The sequence below is a fragment of the Eptesicus fuscus genome, chromosome 13 (assembly GCF_027574615.1).
Source record: "Eptesicus fuscus isolate TK198812 chromosome 13, DD_ASM_mEF_20220401, whole genome shotgun sequence".
Classification (NCBI taxonomy): domain Eukaryota; kingdom Metazoa; phylum Chordata; class Mammalia; order Chiroptera; family Vespertilionidae; genus Eptesicus; species Eptesicus fuscus.
Genome location: NC_072485.1, coordinates 80,323,598 through 80,339,728, shown reverse-complemented (window position 1 = coordinate 80,339,728; position 16,131 = coordinate 80,323,598). Strand labels below are relative to the sequence as shown.

The window sequence follows — 16,131 nt, the reverse complement described above, 5'->3', positions numbered from 1 at the left end:
CACAGTAGCTGTTCTAAAGGACTGACCCAAATAGGAACAAATGACCCTCCCTGGGGGACGGCGGCACGGTTTGCAGAGCACGGAATTCCGGCCGCCGGCCGGCCGGCCCGCGGTTCCCAATTACCAGATTGGAGATAAGGGCCTGGAAGTCCCTGGGGCTCAACTGGCCAAGAGGCCCTGCTCGCCGCCTCGCCCCCCCCCCGCCCCCCCGGCTGTCACTCAGAAAGAGCCCAAGTTCCCTTCTGCATGAAATGGTGGCGGCCTCTGGAATTGCCCGCGCTAGCGCTGCCGCGGAGCCCCCAGCGACGGAGAGGACGCGCGGCGGCAGAGATGGGGCTTTATTAGTGCGATCCGTGGCGAGGAAAGGGTTCCGGTGACTCCGGCCGGCAACCTGGCGCGGGCGCCGGGGGCAGCCCCCTCCCAGCGGCTAAGGGCGGAAAAACTTCAAAACTTCCGCTGAGATGAAGCCGCGGGAGTCCCCGCACACACCGGAAGGGAACCGGCTCCGGTCAGGACTCCTCCTGCCGACGCGGAGAGACCGATCCTCCGCAGAGGCCCGCGGAGACGACTTCCGCCCACACCCAAGATGGCTGCCGGGCTTCCGCGTGGGAAAGGTCATTGGGAGGGGGCGGAGCCTCCTCTCCCCGAGTTCCGACCCCACCAGGCCTGGAAAAAGCGCGTCCAGCTGGAGTTTTGCCGCATCTGCGTCGCTGTGCCTGCGCTCTTCGGGCGAGGGAGTCCCTGCGGGTGGGAAGATGGAAGGGCTGTGTGAGTTAGCAGGGTCCGCCATTCCGGAATCCCATCTCTAAGATAAAGACCACGGCTCCCAGCATGCCCCGTACCGAAGGGGTCTCCTGCCCACCTTCCTGACCGGCCCCGAGATCTCTTGTTTGGGCCCTTAGGGACGGGCGGTTTGGATCCGGACGCTCCGTGTTGGGGGCGGGGAGAGAGGACGTGGGACCCTGTGTGTTAGCGCGAGAGCCGGAAGATGGGACCGCAGTCCAAGAATTAAAGAAGGGGTCCGAGGGGTGCTCGCCCTCCACGGAGCACGCCTGTGCCATTCCCCCACAGGCACGTGTTCCCTAAACTCTAAGGACCCCCACGGGACTTGCAACCAGGGGAGCAATGGGCAGCGGCAGCTCCGGGGCTGACCCCCTGAACCTGTCTCCAAGGCCCCATTTCTCTGGCTCCCCAGTGAGCTAAAGCAGCCCAGCCTAGGCTCTCCGGTTGCTTCTTCTGTGCCCTTCCTAGTTTCACTCTCCTAAGTATGTTTTTGCCGTGATCAGTACATTCTTGCTTGCTTTACTTAAAAAAGAAAGTCCAAAGTTGAAGGCAAAGAACCCGGACACCTGGAAGGGGGAGGCTGGGAACACAGATGCCCACGGGCTTTGCGTTCCAAGGATTTGGGGCCCCAGATCTCGGCCTTCCGGAGCGGGGTCTGGACTACAGATCCCGGCATGCTCTGGGACTAGAAAAGTCCCGAGACTGCAGGTCCCGGCATGCCCCGGGAGCCCGAGGGGAGGGGGCCCGGGAGTCCAGGTCCCGGCATGCACCGGCACTAGTCCTCCCCTTCGTCGCGCAGCGCTCACCTTAAAGGAGCCCTGGAACTCGTCGCTCATCCTCCGGAGCTCGCGGCCGTAGCGCTGTGCTGCCCAGAGGTTTGGGGGCGCTGAACGCGAGCGGCCGCGGAAGGGGCTGGGCTCCCCCTCCTCGGTGTCGTCATCTTCCTCGGTCCCCGTGGGGTACGAGCTGTGGCGACTCCGCGGCTCCACAGACCCAGCGCCTGCAGAGAGGGTCGACAGTGCGGGATGGCGTGAATGGCAGCTCCTCCGCGCCCCAGCGTTTGCTCCTGAGGCCGCTGATGTACTTGTGTGCACACCAGCTTGTACCTTTCGGAGCTCCAGCTCCCGCATGTAAATCGAGGGAAGCTCCTGGAGCTTTTGTGAAGATTTGAATTAACTTCTCATTAATCCCACAAATCTCAATTGAGCCCCAATAATGGGTACGGCCTCAGTGTATAAAAGGACCTTCCGCTGTGCCTGGCACAAAATAAGGGCATAATAAATAGTAAGTTATAGTTATTAGTGCAAGGCCTATGGGTTGTTAGCTCTAATCATCTCCATCCTGCAGCATAGCAGACCAGTCAGTCCCCTGGATGAGGAGGTGCCTGGCCCGGCAGGGCTGACCTCCAGCTCTGCAAGCCACCTTCGGGTGCTCATTGTTTCACTTCTGTGGCCTGCAGCCTGCAGGAGACCCTGGCGAACCGGGAGCAGCGCAATGTTTGTACCTCCCACAGCACCTGCGTTGGAGAAAATGTCCTGACCAGTGTGCTGACTTTTTTAGGTAATATTTATGGAGCACTTATTATGTGCTAGGCCCTGGGCATTACCCCATTACCCCCTTAACCATGTGGGGAGTGAGCACTAACTCAGCCTGTGTTCTACAGATGGAAGACTAACAGGTTAAGGCACGCCCAGGGTGAAGCTCTGAGGCTGGAAGTGCCTAGAGGTTTGTTGGAATCCAAAGTCCAATGATTATCCTTTGAGCGTCACCTCTTTCCTTATCCACCCACCGTTCACTCTCTGAACCTGTGTCTTCACCTCCAGGTGGGGATGAACCCCGCCCTTACTGCCAGTGACTTCGGGAAGGCCACAAAATAGAGCATGGAAGTGCCTTGTGAACTGAAAGTGCATGACGGGTCATTATTCTACTGAGTTTGACTTGTGTACTGTGTGCCATCCCCCCACTTCTGCCAACCCCACCCCCATATCCAGATCAACAAAGACCTAGAACTACTCCCAGGAGCAAACACCCAGACCTCAGTAATAGAGTGGAAGGTGGGTCTGGAACAGGTGCCCAGAGCGAGCTCAGCAGGATGGCAGGGCTGGCTGCCAGGGAAGGCATCTTGAAGGAAGCAGATTTAGGTCAGGCTTTGAAGCCAGGGGATAGCAGTGTCTTGTTCTCCCTCCAGAAGACCTTCAGCAGAGCCCTGCCGGCCGGCTGCAGGGCCTCCAAGGGTCCCAGCTCCAGGAACATGGCTGAGAAACCCAGGAAGGGAACAGAGGGCTGGATCCAGAAAGGCTTAGGCCAAGAGGGTGTGGTCAGAGCGTCTGGCTATTCAGAGCTTCACCAAAGCCCAGGCCCAAGGTCAGGTAGAGACCCCACAAAGCCTTTGGGGATGGAGGTGGCAGTGGGGAACAGGCAGCTAAATCAGGAGTGGGGTGGGCATAGGGACCAGAGGAGCTGGGAATAGGAAGACCCCTGACAGGGTCAGGCCCATCTGCAGGTCACTTTCCAGTTCTGAGGGAGGGGCAGTGAGGGAGGGGCAGTAGCTAGGCAGGTCCCACCTCAACCATATTTCCTGCTCTCATCGCCTGAAGCCTCCTACCTTCCCGGTGAGGTGGATGCCAGTTCTCCCTATTTTACGGATGAAGACTGAGGCACCCGAGGTTAGGAACTGGTCTGAAGTCACACAGTGGGCCACGTAAGAGCTCAGGAAATGTCAGCTATTATTCTCTTTTATCAGCGCTAAGAACCCAAACAGCACCACACTTGACAGATGCAGGGCCTGAGAGAAGGAAGGGGAGTGACCTGCAGATGGACACCGTCTGGGCACTGCCTCCTCCTCAGGAATCACAAGCAGGACACTTGGTGTGTCACTTGGAAGTGCTTCACTTGCATCCACTCATTACGTCCTTCTCACCCCCTCGCCGGGAAGTGACTCACTGCCCCATTTGGCCGTGGAGAGAGCTGAGGCACAGAGAGAGTAATTTGCCCAAGGTAGCAGAGCAGAAATCTAAACCTGAGTCTGGTGGGGAGGGGTGTGGGATGGGAATGGGGGGATGAGGACAAATATGTGATACCTTAATCAATAAAGAAATTTAAAAAAAAAGTATACAATCCTAAAAATAAAAAAATAAACCTGAGTCTGCCTCCAGGGCCTGTGCCCCTCGTTCTCATGCCTCAGGCGCCCCCTTGGGGGCCCCGGTTGGAGAATGCACCCTGGGCTTGCTGCTTCTGTCAGCTTTAGCTGGAGGCTACCTTTGGGGTGGAGGGTTTTCACCAAAGCAGTGGAGTTAGCAGTGCCAAACTAGCCACTGTCAAAATGACACACATTTGTGGCAACTGGAATTTTAAGTGTCCTATTTACTGGAAAAAAACCTAGGAGATTTTTGTGAACCTGTGGGGAAGGAACACTGCCATCTGAACCATCCCACCCTCAATCAGCAATCACCCCTACACACTGCTGGGCAGGGCAGAGGGGACCCCACTTCGGAAGGTAAGGAAGAGGGAGGGGGCGTGGCTTCTCTGGGTGGGAGCATGGGTGGGTGCCTAGACCTGCCCACTCATACCACCCTCCCAGAGTAAGCCTGGGGCTGGGGTGGGGCAGTGGGAGGAGTCTATGGCTGGAGATACCCCACACTTATAGTCCAGAGGGGGCCAGGAGGCAGGGGGTATGAAGAATAAGGGACCCTGCTCATCTAGAAGTTCTTTACCCCCGCTGGGCTTCCAGCTAAGTGGGAGGGACTGACACATCCCGGTCAGGCGGCGGTGAGCATCCTCACAGACTTCATGAAACAGGAGCCTGCAGGCTGTGAGGCAGGGAGGCCTTGCCATCTGCAGGGCCAGGTTGGCAGGTGCTCTCCCACTGCCTGCCCCAGCGGGCCGAGCAGCACGCAGCCCGTGTAGCTTCTACACCTGCAGGCTCAGGCCCGGACTCCCTGTGTACCCTAAAGCCATTTGGGGACCAAAGCCTGCAAAGAACATGTACCCCCATCTTGCTCAGAGCTGACGAAATCAGGAAGCAGGGGCAGGTAAATGTCTCTGTAATGTCAGAGTGACGTCAGAGTCTGTCCCAACTACTCAGCTTTGTGCTCAGCTGGAAAGAGCACGCTGATCGACTGCATTGCTGTGTTCCACTAAGGTGTCATGTAGGGACACGGAAACGAATTCCATATCATTTTCATGCTATGAAATGTTCTGGGACCTGTTGTCAACTATTTAAAAATAAAAAAGCCATTCTTAGCTCATGGTCTGTACAAAAAGTCACAGGATTTAGCCTGTGACTCTGGTTTGCCAACCCCTGCTCTAAACCCAGCTATGTCTGTCCCCTGTCTGAAACCTTCAATGGCTCCCTATTGCTTATGAGATAAAGTTCAAACTCTGGAATGGCTTTTAAGCCCTTACATTCTGGTTCCAACCAATACTTCACTTGTTTGCCACCAGGGGGGTATTGGTTATTCATGTCTTCCTCTCTGCTTAATGAACGGCAACCCCCAGGTCTGCTCAGAGCCTGCTCATAGCAGCAATAGTAATGATCACAGTGATAGTAAGAACAGCATACACTCCTCTGTGCCACGCACTGTTTCAAAACACTTTTCCTGTATTAACTCATCAGATCCTCATTACAACCCAATGGGTGGGACTGGTTCTATTCCCATTTAACAGATAAGGAAACTGAGGCAGAGTAAGTTAACTGACCTGTTCCAGCTCCACCTGCTAATAAAGGGTAAAGACGTGCTTCAACCCTGCAGTCTGGCCCTGGTGCCCAGTGCTGAGCTTTTCTCCCACTGGGTGTCCTCCCTTCCCTCTCCACCGTCCATCACCCACAGCTCACCAGGCACTGGGCTGGCACAGCACACAAGGTGGCTGCAGTCCATGCCCCGGGGACACTTACAGTCCCGCGGGGGCCAGGAGGCAGGAGTATGAAGAATGAAGGGACCCTGCTCATCTAGAGGAAGGCAGTGGCTCTGGTAGGTCACTGGCACTGAGGGGTCTTTTATGGAAAAATCACTTGCTTTTTAGACATCGAAAAGGTTTAAGCAATCCGCCGACCAGTGTGGCTCAGTGGTTGAGCATCAACCTGTGAACCAGGAGGTCATGGTTCGATACCTGATCAGGGCACGCCCAGGTTGCAGGCTCGATCCCCAGTAGGAGGCATGCAGGAGGCAGCCAATCCAGGATCCTCTTATCACTGGTGTTTCTCTCTCTCCCTCTCTCTGAAATCAATAACATACGTTTTGTAAAAGTTGAAGGAAGCCTGTGCAGTGGTGTCTGTTTTCTGCCCACAGCCCTCCTCTCGGCATCCCCTTGGCTCCTGTTGCTGCTTCAGCCCCTCCTCATGCTCTCCTCCCTCAATCTAGTTTCTCAGGATGTGCCCGCCCTCCTCTCCGTGCCTCAGGCACCCCCAGCCCCGGGTCACACCCCTAGCTTGTGCAGGAGGTTACTCCAGCTCCCTGCCACTTTCCACTCCATTCATAGAACAGACGAGGTCCTTCCCACCTCGCAGCCTTTCCTTTCCTTGACTTCCGTCTCCACCCCTGCCCTCACTCTCCTTCCCCTGGGCAGAACCTAAACTATTTAAAAACATAAAAACCGTTCTTAGCTCATGGTCTGTACAAAGAGGGCTTTAGCCTGTGGCTATGGTTTGCCACCCCCTGGTCACCATCAATAACTCCGTCCCGAGCCGCCCACAGGCTCACCACCACCTCCTTCCTACACAGGCCCTGGCGATGCCCTCGGTGCCCGAATCCCATCACTTGGCTCTACTCAAAGCCCTCCCCTGTCCTTGCTCAAAGGAGAAGTCAAAGCCCCTACACTGCCTTCAAGGCTCAGCCCAGCTCCCCTGCCCCTCCGGTAACTCCCGCCTCTCCAGCTCCCTCCCCTCACTCCAAACGGGCCTCAGGGCCTTGGCCCAACCCATCCCTTCCAGATCTCTCCACAGGTAGCCGCAGGGCTCAAGCCTCGCCCCACCCAGCCTTTGCTCAAACGGTGCCTCTCACCAAGGCAGACCCTGGCCACCTCAGTTCAAATCACTCCCCTGGCCCCCAGGACTCCTGATCGGGAGAAAGGAAAGACTCTATCATTTACTTGTTTGTTTATGGCCTGTCTCCCCCACTGACTAGAATCTAAGTACCACAAGGGCAGGGACTTTTATCTCTTCTGTTCACTGCTGTGCCCTTGGCAGCTGGGACAGCACAGGGCACAGATTAAATACCTAATACAGAGGAGGGGCAGCCAGGTGTGAGCGGAAAGCGGTTGTGAGCAGAAATACAGCAAGTGCAAAGACCTGGGAGTTAAAGTGTGTTTGACAGTGTGTGCTCATGGGCTGAGAGGAGCCTTCTTGCTCCTGGAAATGGGGAGAGGGTCATTTAGGCTTCAGCAGGCAAGGGACCTGCTTTTCTTTTTTAAAGTTTTTTATATTGACTTTTTAGAGAGAAGAAGGGAGGGAGAAAGAGAAAGAGAGAGAGAAATATCAATGTGAGAAACATCGATTGGACAGCACGTGCCCTAGACAACTGGGGATCGAACCCCGCCACCTTTTATTATTTTTAAAAAATATATATTTTATTGATTTCAGAGAGGGAGAGAGAGATAGAAACATCAATGAGAGAGAATCCTGGATTGACTGCCTCCTGCATGCCCCCTACTGGGGATCGAGCTGGCAACCCCAACAAGTGCCCTTGGCTGGAATCAAACCCGAGACCCTTCAGTCTGCAAGCTGACTCTCTATCCAGTGAGCCAAACCAGCTAGCCCCCCCCCCCTCACCTTTTAATGCACCAAACAACACTCCAATCATCTGGGCTACAGCAGCCAGGGCTGGGGGTGGGGGTGGGGATAGCTTTTGTTTTCAAAAGATCTCTGTGGTTTTTCTGAGGTGCCACGGCCTGTGCCAGGCCCTGGGAAGTGGAGACAGAAATGGTCACTGCCCTCCAGTGCCCATCCTTCCATTGGGCCTATGCTTCTCCTCCCCCTCCTCTCCCCTCCCCCCGCCCCACACACAGACTAGCTGCCTGGGAGGGCTGTCTGCTTCTAGTGGTTACTAGCCTCTGGCAACCAGCAAAGATAGCCCTGCTTCACCCCAAGGAGCCAGCAAACAAGTGTGACCTTAGGCAAGTCACTTCCCCTTTCTGGCTCCCTGCCTGGCTCTCAGTGATTTGTTGTGATCCTACCCTAACAGCCACATTCTCTGAGCATTTCCTAAGCACCAACCCTGTAATTTATATTCTGCTAATCATCCCAACAGCCCTACAACGGTGGTGATTAATTGCTCTGTTTTACAGAAGAGGAAAGCTGAGGTCCAGAGAGGTTAGGGACTTGCTCAAAGCCACCGGGTGAGTGTGGGTGAGGCTGAGGTGCAGGGAGCTAGTGGGGCAAAGTGGACAGGCAGGTGGTTGGATGGGGGGTGCCTACCTCCATGGTGGCTGCTGCTGGCCGGCTGGCCCTGCTGGTGACCAGCTCCCCCCAGGAGACCTGGGACCGTACTCCAGTGCTTGTTGAGGCCTGGGGGCTGGTCCCCTGTGGGGCTGGGGCCCAGGCCCCTCTCTGCAGGGCTGGAGTCTTCCTGCTCACTCTGCTCAAACTCTGGGATCTGGAACATGCTCTGGGCTGTAGGGGCGAGAAGGTAGGTAGTTATGGCACAGCTGGGGAAAACGGTCGCAGGCGGGGCGCGGGAGCTGGCGCCCCTGTTCCCTCTTCCACCTTAGAACCCCAGGTCCGCCCTGCCTCCCAGGCCCCAGTCTGTGCTCTGAGTCTGGCCGGGCAAGCTCAGCCCGTCCACCCAGAACCCAAGTCTCCTTCCGGAACCTGGGTGCCGTGGAGCCCCAGGCCCCCACCCAGGCTTCGGCTGACTCGGCCGTGAAGACGGCACGCAAGACTCACCCCAAGCCCGATCTCGAGGCCCCTGACCCGAGCCTGCGCCTCCCTCTAGCCCTGAGGGAGCCCGGCTCTAGTTGCCTGGGCAACGGGAACTGTCACCGACCAGACCCAATCGGTTACCGAAATGTCACCAGGGCTGGCCGGGGGGTGGAGCCACGGACGGCCCCGCCCCCGCCCCGCCCCCGCGGCCCGGCCCAGCTCTCCGCCCGCCGCCTTCCTCCCTTCCTGGTCCCCGCAGGCTCTGCTCCCGACTTCCTTGTACCGGGGGCGTGTGTGGGAGCCGATGAGGGGTTCTCTGGGGTCTGGCTTCTGTTGACAAGTCCTTCAGCCCCTCGGGGCCGTAGTTTCCGCCCCTGAAAAGTGGGGATGATGACACCCCGCTCAGGGGCCCGTGAACGGTGTAAGCCGAGTGCCGACCGCTGCGGCGAAAGCACTTAGCAAAGCCCCGATGGGAGCTCCGCCGCAGCTCGCCTGTGGCCGTGGTCACGACGCCGCCTGCACTGGGTGACCGGGCCCCTCCTCCCCACGGGGGGACCTCGCACCGCACGCAGCGGGGCACCCTCCCCGCGCCATCTGGGGAGCCTCGAGATAAGCGGGCGCCTCCCCGGCAGGATGACTGTCTCGGCGCGGTGGAAGGGATAAGGGCCCCCGTGAGGGCGGCCGTGCGGCTCGGGGGGACTTTGCGCCTGACGGGCGGCGGACCAGGTGAGCGGGAACCGCGCCCGGCGAGGGCGGAGGGCAGGCGCCCCCTCGGGGTTGGCGGGGTTCTGTGGGCTCCGTCCCAGAGGGCGGGGCCCGAGGGCCATCTTGGCTGTGGGCGGAAGTTTTCTTCAGAGACCGGGCGAGGGGAAGTCGTGGCCGCCCTCGGCCCGGCGGCGCAATCTCGGTTTGGGAATCGGGGAGAGGAGCGTGGGAACCGGCGGCTCCGGGCCTGGCCCCCCCGGCGCCGGCCGCATGCGGTGCCGCCCCGGCACCTCGGCCGCCTGCCGCCTCTCGTAACCCCTGGCACCCGCCGGCGGCGTAGCTGGCGCCCATTCTCGAACGGCTACGCGCCGGGCGCGGCGCGGGGTTGCGGAGCCGCGGTTAGACCCCGCGCAGTTTGCGTAGCGAGCGGCGCCCGCGCAGGCGCAGGAGGGGGCGGAGCCGCAGGAGCCGGGGAGCCGGAGCCCGGGTCCCGGCGGCCGGAGCTGGCTCCCCCGGAGCTGGACTGAGAGCCAGGCGCCGGCCTCCCCCCGCCTCCCGCGGCTGGAGGGTGGACGCAGAGGGGTGGGTTGGGGCCAGCGTCCGGCATCCCGAGGCCTGAAGGCAGAGCCCCCACCCCCACCCCCACCCCGTCCGGATCCTTGGCGGGGAGAGAGCCCGCAGTTGGAGGAGGGGGAGAGCCGGGTGTTGAGCGCCTCTCGCCGCAGCCGCTGCCCAGAGCCAGCAGGCATCGGCGGCTCTCCCCCTCCTGCCAGGACGACTGGAGCGACGAAGGCCAAGGACCCTTCTCCTTCAGCCTCTGCACCCCCAGCTCCTGGCTCTGGGACTGGCCCACGGAGGCGACACTCCCCACCCCCACCCTCAGCCCTGGAGAGGAGAGACTGTCCTTCCCCGCTCCTGAGTGCAGGGCCCCGGCCCCTGCGAGTGCCCCGCAGCAAGGGCTGCTCCAAGAGCCAGTGCCCTCTGGTTCAGGGAAGGGCCTGGCCAGCCACAACGTCTTTCCTCCCAAACTGCCCCCCTCTGTCTCTGCACCCTGCACCTCCCACCCCTGCGTATTTATTTGTATTTCCCTGGCCCCCTGCCAGCCCCTCCATCTCTGCCTCAGGATCCAGGCCTGCCTCCCTGACATGGAGAGTAACCTGTCTGGCCTGGTGCCTGCTGCTGGTCTGGTGCCTGCGCTGCCCCCGGCCGTGACCCTGGGGCTGACGGCGGCCTACACCACCCTGTACGCCCTGCTCTTCTTCTCCGTCTATGCCCAGCTCTGGCTGGTGCTCCTGTACGGGCACAAGCGTCTCAGCTACCAGACGGTGTTCCTGGCACTCTGCCTGCTCTGGGCTGCCTTGCGTACCACCCTCTTCTCCTTCTACTTCCGAGACACCCCCCGGGCCAACCGCCTGGGGCCGCTGCCCTTTTGGCTCCTCTACTGCTGCCCTGTCTGCCTGCAGTTCTTCACCCTGACGCTTATGAACCTCTACTTCGCCCAGGTAACCGTGGTAACGGGGTGGGGATGGGCTGTGGAGTGGCAAGCCTCAAGGCCCCAGAGGAATAATGGGCATCTCTGCTCCCAGGTGGTGTTCAAAGCCAAGGCGAAACGTCGGCCCGAGATGAGCCGAGGCTTGTAAGTACTCAGGCCACGGCGGGCTCAGGCCACGGCGGGCTCAGGCCACGGTGGGCTCAGGCCACGGCGGGCTCAGGCCACGGCGGGCTCAGGCCGTGGCGGGCTCAGGCCACGGCGGGCTCAGGCCACGGTGGGCTCAGGCCACGGTGGGCTCAGGCCACGGCGGGCTCAGGCCACGGCGGGCTCAGGCCGTGGTGGGCTCAGGCCACGGCGGGCTCAGGCCATGGCGGGCTCAGGCCACGGCGGGCTCAGGCCACGGCGGGCTCAGGCCACGGCGGGCTCAGGCCACAGCGGGCTCAGGCCACGGCGGGCTCAGGCCACGGCGGGCTCAGGCCACGGCGGGCTCAGGCCGTGGCGGGCTCAGGCCGTGGCGGGCTCAGGCCGTGGCGGGCTCAGGCCGTGGCGGGCTCAGGCCACGGCGGGCTCAGGCCGTGGCGGGCTCAGGCCATGGCGGGCTCAGGCCGTGGCGGGCTCAGGCCGTGGCGGGCTTAGCCCCCGGCCAGGAGCAGCCTGGTGCCTGTCCCTTCCCCCGTGGCAGGGCTGAGGGGAGGACAGCTCGGGGGATGTTTGTGAACACTGGGGAGAGTGAAGCGCCTGGCACAGAAGGCCCGGCAGAGGTGTGGCATGTGTGAAGGGCAGCAGTAATAGACGCAGTTGGGGGACGGTACAGTGTCGTCCAGGACAGAGGAGGAGCTGGAGGCGCCAGCCCTCGGAAGCTCCAAAACCAAACCACTTCTGGGTGACCTTGGGCGGCGAGGCTCCCGTCCTGGGGACAACATCTTGCAATTTAATTAGCGCTTTCACAGACATCTTTAATTTTTACAACTTACCTGGGAGGCTGTTACTGTCTACTTGAGAGATGAGGAAACCGAGGCCCAGGAAGATAAAGCCACATGTTCAAGGTCAGAGATGTGGCTGGAAGCAGAGCCAGGGCTTAAGCCCAGATTCCGGACACCCAGCCCAGTGCTCCTTCCACTGTACGACAGCTGTCAGTCACCTTCTGACCCCCGTGGGCCTCAGTTTCCCCGTCTGTAAAGCTGGAGGAGCAAGGTGCAGACTGGATGGCCTGAGGTTCCGATGGACGCCGAGGTCTCCTGGGGGAGGTCGGGTGGTCGGTGAGCGCGAGGGGCGGGAGCCTGGGGCTGACTGTGCTGTGGCTGCAGGCTGGCTGTCCGAGGGGCCTTCGTGGGGGCCTCGCTGCTCTTTCTGCTGGTGAACGTGCTGTGCGCTGTGCTGTCCCGCCGGCGCCGGGCGCAGCCCTGGGCCCTCCTGCTGGTGCGCGTCCTGGTGAGCGACTCGCTGTTTGTCATCTGCGCACTCTCCCTTGCCGCCTGCCTCTGCCTTGTTGCCCGGCGGGCACCCTCCACCAGCATCTACCTGGAGGCCAAGGTAGGGTCACCACCCTGGTGCCTGGTGCCCTTTGGGGCCTTTGGGCGTCATTCTTCGGGCGGAGGGGAAGCTGGAGCCTCCCCTCGCTGAGGGTCCCCGGTTGTCATCTGTTTCAGGGGACCAGTGTGTGCCAGGCAGCTGCGATGGGGGGTGCCATGGTCCTGCTCTATGCCAGCCGGGCCTGCTACAACCTGGCGGCCCTGGCCTTGGCTCCCCGGAGCCGGCTGGATGCCTTCGATTATGACTGGTACAATGTCTCCGATCAGGTGGGCGTTGGGCATGTCTGCTGCCTCCTCAGTAGCCGTGGCTCCTGGGCCCTGTCCAGGTGCCCCAGTGGCACAACTGCAGATTGGCTAAGCCCTGGCTTTCCCACAGGCCGACCTGGTGAATGACCTGGGGAACAAAGGCTACCTCGTGTTTGGCCTCATCCTCTTTGTGTGGGAGCTGCTGCCCACTACCCTGCTGGTGGGCTTCTTCCGGGTGCACCGGCCTCCACAGGACCTGGTGAGGGCCCGTGTAGAGGGCGGCACTGGGCCGGGGCCGGGGCCGGGGGCAGTGGGAAGCCAGTGGGGGCTGGGAGAGAGCATCAGTGGCGGCTTCCTCCCCCAGAGCACCAGCCGCATCCTCAACGGGCAGGTCTTTGGCTCCCGTTCCTACTTCTTCGATCGGGCCGGGCACTGCGAGGATGAGAGCTGCTCCTGGGAGCACAGCCGGGGCGAGAGCACCAGGTAGGAGCCTCCGCCCGCCTCAGGCCCCTGAGCTCCTGGCCTGCTCCATGGAGCCATGGGGACCTAGAGCCAGGTCTTGGCATCCAGCCCCAGCCCCTGCCTTGGCCTTTGTTTCCGTCTGTACTTGGTGGGGGCCCCTCTGGTTTCCCCCTCTTGCCCCGAGGATGCAGTTGGCTACAGTGTGCAGTGCTCAAGCCCTGGGTCCTGGAATGTCTGGGTTACTGGGCTCTGCTCTAAGCCTCTCTCCCTCCCCCAACTCCTGTGCATGTGGCCCCGGTCACTGCCTTGTAACTGACGCGTCTCTCTGTCTGCAGCATGTCGGGCAGCCTCGGCTCTGGCAGCTGGTACGGCGCCATCGGGCGGGAGCCAGGCTGGTACGGGGGCAGCCAGACTCGGACCACTCCTCTGCTCTTCTCCCAGGTGCTGGACCCTGGCAGCCACCACCACAGTCTCTACTCCACTCCACAGACGTGATCCCCTCCACCTGTCCCCAGAACTCTCAGACCCCAGTCCCTCCTACCCAGGCCCCTGTGCCAAGTTCATCTGCTGCTTCTTGCCCAGGATCCCAGGGGCTGTGGCCACCTCCTCCCCTGCCAGCTCCTTGCTACTTCTGTTGTAGTGAGTCTGTGCTGATGGGGGCATGGCCCTGCCCGCCAGATGCGCACAGCACCCTGGCATGACCTGCGCCTCCGCTTCTGTGCTGGAGCCAGCTACCTCTCCTGTGTCTGCCACTCAATAAACAGTGTCTGTGCCCCAGGGCTGTCAGTTATCTGTGCTCCTCAAACCTTGTCTGCTTGGCTGAAGGCTGATCAGACACTGGCCCTTGGAGGGGGCTGCTGGACGGGCAGGGGCTGCTTACCTCCCCCAGGCTGGAGGGCAGGGAGCGGGAGGAGCCCGCAGTCTGAGGAGAAGGGAGACCAGGAGCCATGCTCTTACTCCAGTCCCTTCTCTACTTGAATAATTTCTACTCCTTCCTTAAGACCTGCTTCAAGTGCCACTTGTCTTTAGAAGCCTCCCCTCTCTGGGTCAGGGAACCGTGTCCCCTGCTGGGTCCCGTGGGCTGTGATTCTGTGGTTGTTATGCCTCTCATCCCCGAGTGGATGGGATTTCTGGGGACCCTGCTCCCCTGTCATCACATCCAACCTGGCCTTCAGGTCAGGGGCTAGTCCAGGGCCTGTGGGGGAAGAGTTGGCCCCCATTTCCCTGCCAGATGTGGATTTGGCTGGTGGCCTGGGCTCCCCCACACAGTCTACCTGGCAGTCCCGGGCCCCCTTCTGGCCACCGCTAATAGCACAGCCAGGCCCTCACGGGAAGGTCTGTCTCCTGCACGCAGACCTGACTGTTCCCGCTCTTCCCCGTCCTGGGGCCTCGCACTAAGCCTGTCTGAAGCCCTGCACGTGGGACTGTCCTGGGCCCCGGCCTTCGGGCCCCTGGAGCGGGCACAGTCACTTTCCTTTGAACAGAAAGTTGCTCTCATTGGTGTGCCAGGCTTACAAACACGGCCCTCTTTAATGCTCAGAATAGCACCCCAAGGTGAGAATGAACACCCCTTTTTCTACTAGTGGGACCTGCAGGCTCCAGAGCTTGGGAATGCCTTAGGCCCCCTACTGTCAGGGATCAGCCTTAGCGCTCTCCCTTCAACCACCGACCCCCGAGGGCGGAGGACCCCGGCAGGGTCTTTGGAGAGGTGGGGGTTGTAAAGTGGGTAAGAGCAGAGAGGAACCAAGTTCCAGGACAGGCCGGCGCCCTGACAGTTCAAGCAGCGGGGGAGGGAGTGCTGGCCCCACTTTCACGCTGGGACGGGCATGGGGAGAGGACCAAGGGATGGGGATACAGGAGCAGGACAGGAGGTGCCCAGTGTGACTTCCCAGCACTGGGCCGCACCACACCTGGGGCCACTCCAGCCTGCCTGGGTGGACCCCTCCCTCAGTGCAGAGCCAGGGCCAGGCTGTCCAGGGCGCGAGTGGGGCCCTTCCTTCCTGTAGCCTGGAGCGGAGTGTGGCGCCCGTCCAGGGAGGTGAGCCGGCTGCTGTCCACACCCCGCCGCTGGCCACACTGGCTAGCCAGCAGGGCAGGGCGGTACCAGGGCTCCGGTGTGACGCTCCAGGCCGGACCCAGCGGCATCCCTGTCGGCTCCTTTGCCACTCATCTCCAGGGAGCGGGCGGCCCAGGCCCGGCCCCAGGGAGGCGGCACTGGAGGGGTTAAACGCGGTAGGAGGGGGGCTTCAGGCGGCGGGAGGGGGGTCCCAGCCCCAGCGGCCGCCCGCTCCGCCTCTGCCACTGCCTCCGCGGCCCAGCCGGCACCGGCACCGGCACCGGCACCGGGTAGGCCGCGCGGGGAGCGGGTCGCAGCCTCCGTCGTCGCAGCGGGGCCAACAGTGAGTGCGGGGCGGAGGGGCGCGCAGGGAGTGCGGACGGACTCGGCGCGGGGCGGCAGGGGCGGCGGCTGGGTGGGGCGCCACCTCCCTTCCCCGCGTGGGCGCCGCCGGGAACCGTGCGGCGCGCAGACACGCTCCGGGGTGCGGGCATGGAGACTCGGGAGGCGGTGGGCGCGAGCGCGGCGTGCGGGGCTGGCGGCCGGCGCTGCGCCGTGGCCCGGGTCTGACACGCTCGCGCAGGTGTGGGCACACGTGTGACTGGCGCTCCCCCCGGGGCCGCGGCCCCGGGTGCGGGGTGCCCGCGCGTGTGGGAGAGTGCAGGCGGAGCGTGGGCACGCGAGCTTTGTGCGGCGCGTGTGCGCGTGGGCGCCGCCCGCTGCCAGGGGCTGCCAGCGGCCCGGGGGAGGCTGCCCTGGTCCGGTTTGTGGCCCTCGCCCTGCTCTGCTCCTTCCCGGAACCGGCCCCACCCCTGCCTCGCACCTGCACTGGGACCGGACCCATCCCTGGGTTCCTCGAAAGCCCGGCGGGGCTCTGGGGGGCCCCGGAGGCTCCCCGCCCAGCCCATCGCGGCCCAGAGAAGTCACGAAGATGCTGCGGCAGCGGGCGAGCCGGACCAGCATCCTGGTCCCCGCCCAGTGCGGTCGGCTTTCCTCCCAC

At 61.9% G+C, this 16,131-nt stretch overlaps 2 protein-coding genes across 7 annotated transcripts; one reads left to right on the top strand and one right to left on the bottom strand.

Moving 5' to 3' along the window:
- Nucleotides 1–323: 323 nt before the first annotated feature.
- Nucleotides 324–9,279, bottom strand: BAD (BCL2 associated agonist of cell death). Of its 2 annotated transcripts, none has more exons than XM_028135950.2 (4): nucleotides 8,922–9,279; nucleotides 8,195–8,389; nucleotides 1,590–1,783; nucleotides 324–741 (listed from the first exon to the last, which is right to left on the bottom strand). In XM_028135950.2, exons 2-4 carry the CDS (start codon nucleotides 8,379–8,381, stop codon nucleotides 616–618), a joined length of 507 nt encoding a protein of 168 aa, XP_027991751.2. In that variant the 5' UTR covers nucleotides 8,382–8,389; nucleotides 8,922–9,279; the 3' UTR covers nucleotides 324–615. The 2 variants fall into 2 exon arrangements, with proteins under 2 accessions (XP_027991751.2, XP_008157287.2); XM_008159065.3 differs by lacking the exon at nucleotides 8,922–9,279 and adding an exon at nucleotides 8,663–8,752.
- A 13-nt stretch (nucleotides 9,280–9,292) lies between these two features.
- GPR137 (G protein-coupled receptor 137) lies at nucleotides 9,293–13,699 on the top strand. 5 transcript variants are annotated; one of them, XM_008159063.3, is made up of 8 exons: nucleotides 9,293–9,364; nucleotides 10,447–10,845; nucleotides 10,930–10,979; nucleotides 12,143–12,368; nucleotides 12,485–12,634; nucleotides 12,744–12,872; nucleotides 12,978–13,096; nucleotides 13,411–13,699. In XM_008159063.3, the coding sequence occupies exons 2-8, from the start codon at nucleotides 10,489–10,491 to the stop codon at nucleotides 13,568–13,570; spliced, it is 1,191 nt and encodes a 396-aa protein (XP_008157285.1). In that variant the 5' UTR covers nucleotides 9,293–9,364; nucleotides 10,447–10,488; the 3' UTR covers nucleotides 13,571–13,699. The 5 variants fall into 5 exon arrangements, with proteins under 5 accessions (XP_008157285.1, XP_054581810.1, XP_054581808.1 ...); XM_054725835.1 differs by having other exon boundaries at nucleotides 9,303–9,364; nucleotides 10,467–10,845; XM_054725833.1 differs by lacking the exon at nucleotides 9,293–9,364 and adding an exon at nucleotides 9,533–9,741.
- Nucleotides 13,700–16,131: the final 2,432 nt, after the last annotated feature.

Coding starts and splice junctions, on each gene's coding strand:
- BAD (XM_028135950.2), bottom strand. CDS start 8,381: ATGTTCCAGATCCCAGAGTTTGAGCAGAGTGAGCAGGAAGACTCCAGC. Junction 1,784..8,194: donor CAGCAGCAGCCACCATGGAG/GTAGGCACCCCC, acceptor CCCTCTCTGCAG/GCGCTGGGTCTGTGGAGCCG. Junction 742..1,589: donor AGTTCCAGGGCTCCTTTAAG/GTGAGCGCTGCG, acceptor TCCCACCCGCAG/GGACTCCCTCGCCCGAAGAG.
- GPR137 (XM_008159063.3), top strand. CDS start 10,489: ATGGAGAGTAACCTGTCTGGCCTGGTGCCTGCTGCTGGTCTGGTGCCT. Junction 10,846..10,929: donor TGAACCTCTACTTCGCCCAG/GTAACCGTGGTA, acceptor CTCTGCTCCCAG/GTGGTGTTCAAAGCCAAGGC. Junction 10,980..12,142: donor CCCGAGATGAGCCGAGGCTT/GTAAGTACTCAG, acceptor CTGTGGCTGCAG/GCTGGCTGTCCGAGGGGCCT.